The following is a 4261-nucleotide window of genomic DNA, read 5'->3' on the forward strand; positions in this document are numbered from 1 at the left end:
TTGTAAAAAGCATCATGCTTTGCTTGTAATTTCTTGTGTATCGTTGGTTACTTGCGATGAACTCTATACCATCTTGGTGGGTAAAATTATCCTCGTCTCAATGTAGGGAAATATTGTAAATTTATCCACTTCTCAATGAGGTTAAGGGTGCTCATTTAGGACTCACCACTCATCTTGTATGCAACATGTCAAATATTAATAGATTTTGATTGATCATGGCACTCTAATCTCAATTATGTTATGCCCACCAACTTGTCATAACAACAAGTATTTAACAAACCTTTAAAAAAATCTCACATCAATTTTTGCCTTTCATAGCAACCTTTGTCATCTCCAAGATTTCTAAATTCATCACTTGGTTCTCACATTGGAGACACGCCAAATTATGGCAAAAGCTAATACAAATGCCACGAGAAGAACTAAATTGGCATACTTTGCTCATTGTTTCTCTAAACAAATCCCATTTTTTGAGGCTATGGAAACACTAGAGATAAGCGAAGGTTTGATGTCAATATTGGCATATTTCTTGTACAACATGGATGAAAAACTTTAGAAAGTGGACAAATGTTTCCAGTTCTTCCACATCTTACTTATGACAACAAATTTCTCCTCCAAACAACTTCAAACCACATGAAAATGGATGATTTTCTTTCCAATATGGTTCAGAAGAAGTAGCCCTTAGCTTTGCCAAAACTCCTCTAAAAATAGCCATTATTCTTTAATTTCTCTAGGGTTTTATTATTCCCACTATCCTTTTGCATAATGTGCAAGAGGGTTTGGGATGCTGGCCATGCTATGTAGGTGCTCTAAAAAATGAGAGAGAGAGAGAGAGAGAGAGAGAGAGAGAGAGCATGTGTTGGGTGTGAGCCATGTGGGGAAGGTGGGCCTTGGGAAAAATAGGAGTGGGTAAGCTAACCAAGATTAAGGTACAGGCATGGGTGTAGCATCATGTAAAAATTAGTGTCAAGATTTGCATGCTGTTTAGTGGAAGACAGGCAAGCAAAATCCTAGCTTTGAGAGTTGAGACTTCAGGGGGAGAGAGAGAGAGAGAGAGAGAGAGAGAGAGCCAAAAGGAATCTCATATGATATATCCTGCCACAGCCTTGGCATTGGAAAGACACAGAAAAACACACACTAAAGACAACCTGCAGGCAATCAACAGCTATAGCCAGGCCTTTTCCCTCCCATCTGTGAGAGAGAGAGAGAGAGAGAGAGAGAGAGAGAGAGATTGTGATTTCTTTCTATCTGAGAGAGAGAGAGAGAGAGGCACTTGATGGGGAAAGGAAGGGGCTGTGTGCCTAGCAAATCAAAGAAGCACCCCGTCGTGGGATCTCCACCATTAACGCCCAAGCAGCAGGATGTTCAAGCGCGCGATGGCGCCGCTGAGGTCCTACCCCCACCCCATACACAGGCAGGGCTTGATCCATCTGCCTCTGATTCCTCTGACAAGCTCAAGATCTACATTGTGTAAGTACACATCCAAATTCCCTCATTCGCCTTGACAGAAAGTTAATCTTTTTCTTGTCTCCCTCTCCCTCCTCTCTCTCTGTGGCCTGGAGCAGAGGAATGATGGGATGAAAAACTTTTGGGGGGAAAAGGAAGGAGTGTATCAGCAATTGGGCTGTACCCTGTTTTTTGTAGTAATTGCCGCATTTGCTGGTACAGCCAAATTCCCTCCTTTACTTCGAAAGAGAATATTATGTATTTCTTCTTGTTCTCATTTGAACGGATGGAATGATTTTGGGGGACAGGGAATGTAAGTATCAGCAATCGGACCATGCCCTGTTTTTTCTCATTATCTCAATATGCACCTAGCTAGTAGCAATTGCATACCAGTCCTGTTACCTTCCCATTAGATGTGGTCACCTTCTTAATCCATTATTATTATCCATCTCCCTCTGATCTTATCGTTCTGTCACTGGATGCTGCCTTTGTATTGGGTTCACCTCAATGCTCTGTTTATCTGGATCCTGCCTTGGGTGTAGCAAAATCTGTTAAGGGTGACTGGATGCTGCCTTTGTATTGGGTTCACCTCAATGCTCTGTTTATCTGGATCCTGCCTTGGGTGTAGCAAACCTGTGAAGGGTGTAATGATTTTCCGTTTTTCTCTCTTGCAGGGCTCTGTTTTCTTGGGGTATTTTAGAGGTTGGTTGTATTGGAAGTTGTTCTTTGAAGAGTTTATTGCATTTAGTCTCTGATTGTGACCCTTATAGCCATAAGTCCCTTCTCTAAAATGCATACTTTTTAGGCACATATCATCATATGAAGTTGAGTGGAAATGTGTGTGGAATGTGGGACTTGATCCAGTTTTGGAAGTCATCCTCTCTTAATGCAATAGTGCTGATTTGAATAAGATTGTTGACAATGTTATGGGGGGGCTTGCATAGAAAAATGGTATGTGACAGTATGCCAAAAACTCCCCTGTTGAATGCAACAGTGCTGATTTGAATAAGATTGTTGACAATGTTATGGGGGGCCTTGCAGGTTCTACTCTATGTATGGTCATGTTGAAGCCTTAGCTAGGAAGATCAAAGAAGGAGTCGACAGCGTGGAGGGAGCACAAGGGTACTTGTTCAGAGTAGCAGAGACACTCACACCAGACGTATTGGAGAAAATGAGGGCACCTCCAAAAGATGAAAAAATACCATTGTTATCTGCTAGCGAACTACCTGCAGCGGATGGCTTCCTTTTTGGGTTTCCAACACGGTATGGTGTCATGGCTGCCCAGATGAAGGCCTTCTTTGATTCGACAGGTCAGCTGTGGACTGGCCAGCAACTTGCAGGCAAACCAGCTGGTTTGTTTGTGAGCACAGGCACACAAGGAGGGGGGCAAGAGACCACTGCGTAAGCTTTTCACCCAACCAGCAAACTAAGCCATTTCTTTCATTTTACTAGTTTATCCTATTTCTGTTTTAATTGTTATGTTATGCAATGTGCATCCTTTGATGGCAAACAAACCTGACCTTTGATGATGTTCTTGTCAATTCCTGCTGCTGAATTTACATCAAATTGCTTGACGCTCCAAATTCCCCAACCGCTCCTTGTTTTCAACTTTGACACCCCACAGACCTTTTATGCCTGCAAGTGATTAGTTGTGATGCTTGTCCCATTGATCATTTTAAGAATTTGTTTGATGTATGCGAGTTTAGACTAACAGACACAAAACCCATCCATCGAGTCTTGAGACAAACTTCTCATTTTTCATCAGGAAGTCAAAGATCTAGAAAAGTTATGTATCAAGCCTCGTTGATTTTTTGTGTTTTCTATTAAAGGGAATATTAAGGATGCACACTTAGGCTTGACATTTTAGTATACATGGATTTCTAATTAACAATTACTGTTATGGTGGTTTGCAAGAAAGACAAGTAAACCTTTGATGCTGATAACCCTGAATTGTCCACTGATTTGCATGCTGATCCTCATCTTGATAACAGTTATTGTTGACGGTGTGCTTATTTTCTTTTCTTCTCTCTAGGTGGACAGCCATAACTCAACTAGCACATCATGGCATGCTCTTTGTTCCACTTGGATACACATTTGGTGCTGGGATGTTTAATCTTGACGAAATCCGAGGTGGGTCACCATATGGAGCAGGTACATATGCGGGAGACGGAACTAGGATGCCATCTGAAACAGAACTCTCCCTTGCAGAACATCAGGGGAAGTACATGGCAGGAGTAGTGAAGCGGCTTCTCGGTCGTTAGTTTGTATTTGATCTATTGTCAGTTTAGGGTACAGCCCCATTGAGGGAGGAGCCACATGCAAATAAACAGAAGTTTCCTTATGTACAGATATTAATTGATTAAATTGTGAGGATTTTTTTTGGGCGATATTGCACACGTCTCAGTGTCCATCATAATGTTTTCGAGTCTGCAATGGACTCCTGGGTTGAATGGTGCCTGTACAAACTAAACCCAAACAAGGACTTGTTTATGAATGAAACATTAGTGACAGGTTTTACCCTGTAATCAGCATCTGTACCTTCAAATATTTTCCGAACTCTCAGGCATAGACATGCCTATCTGTGTGCAGAATTGGCTACACATCTAAGATACAGAAGACAGAACATGTGAGCTGTATTGCCAGGTTGTGGATGACCTAGTTTTACTGCTGAAGTTAAATAGATTATTTGGTATTTAATGACGGGCCAAGGATGTGAAAGGTCTTACATGTACTCCATAGGTCATTTTTCAATACCTGGATTTATGTAAGACCAGCTGCAATTTTGTAGTCTGGCTGCTTGCTTGAGTTCTACCCTGTC

General features: G+C 41.7%; 1 protein-coding gene across 1 annotated transcript; it reads left to right on the forward strand.

Annotated features, from left to right (window-relative positions):
• Nucleotides 1-1012: 1012 nt before the first annotated feature.
• Nucleotides 1013-3830, forward strand: LOC148009160 (putative NAD(P)H dehydrogenase (quinone) FQR1-like 1). Its single transcript, XM_087673757.1, has 3 exons — nucleotides 1013-1467; nucleotides 2485-2844; nucleotides 3476-3830. The coding sequence occupies exons 1-3, from the start codon at nucleotides 1274-1276 to the stop codon at nucleotides 3702-3704; spliced, it is 783 nt and encodes a 260-aa protein (XP_087529883.1). The 5' UTR covers nucleotides 1013-1273; the 3' UTR covers nucleotides 3705-3830.
• Nucleotides 3831-4261: the final 431 nt, after the last annotated feature.

The sequence above is a fragment of the Lygodium microphyllum genome, unplaced genomic scaffold (assembly GCF_053477565.2).
Source record: "Lygodium microphyllum isolate KBCC unplaced genomic scaffold, Lygodium_microphyllum_v1.1.10 scaffold_36, whole genome shotgun sequence".
NCBI classification, from domain to species: Eukaryota; Viridiplantae; Streptophyta; class Polypodiopsida; order Schizaeales; family Lygodiaceae; genus Lygodium; species Lygodium microphyllum.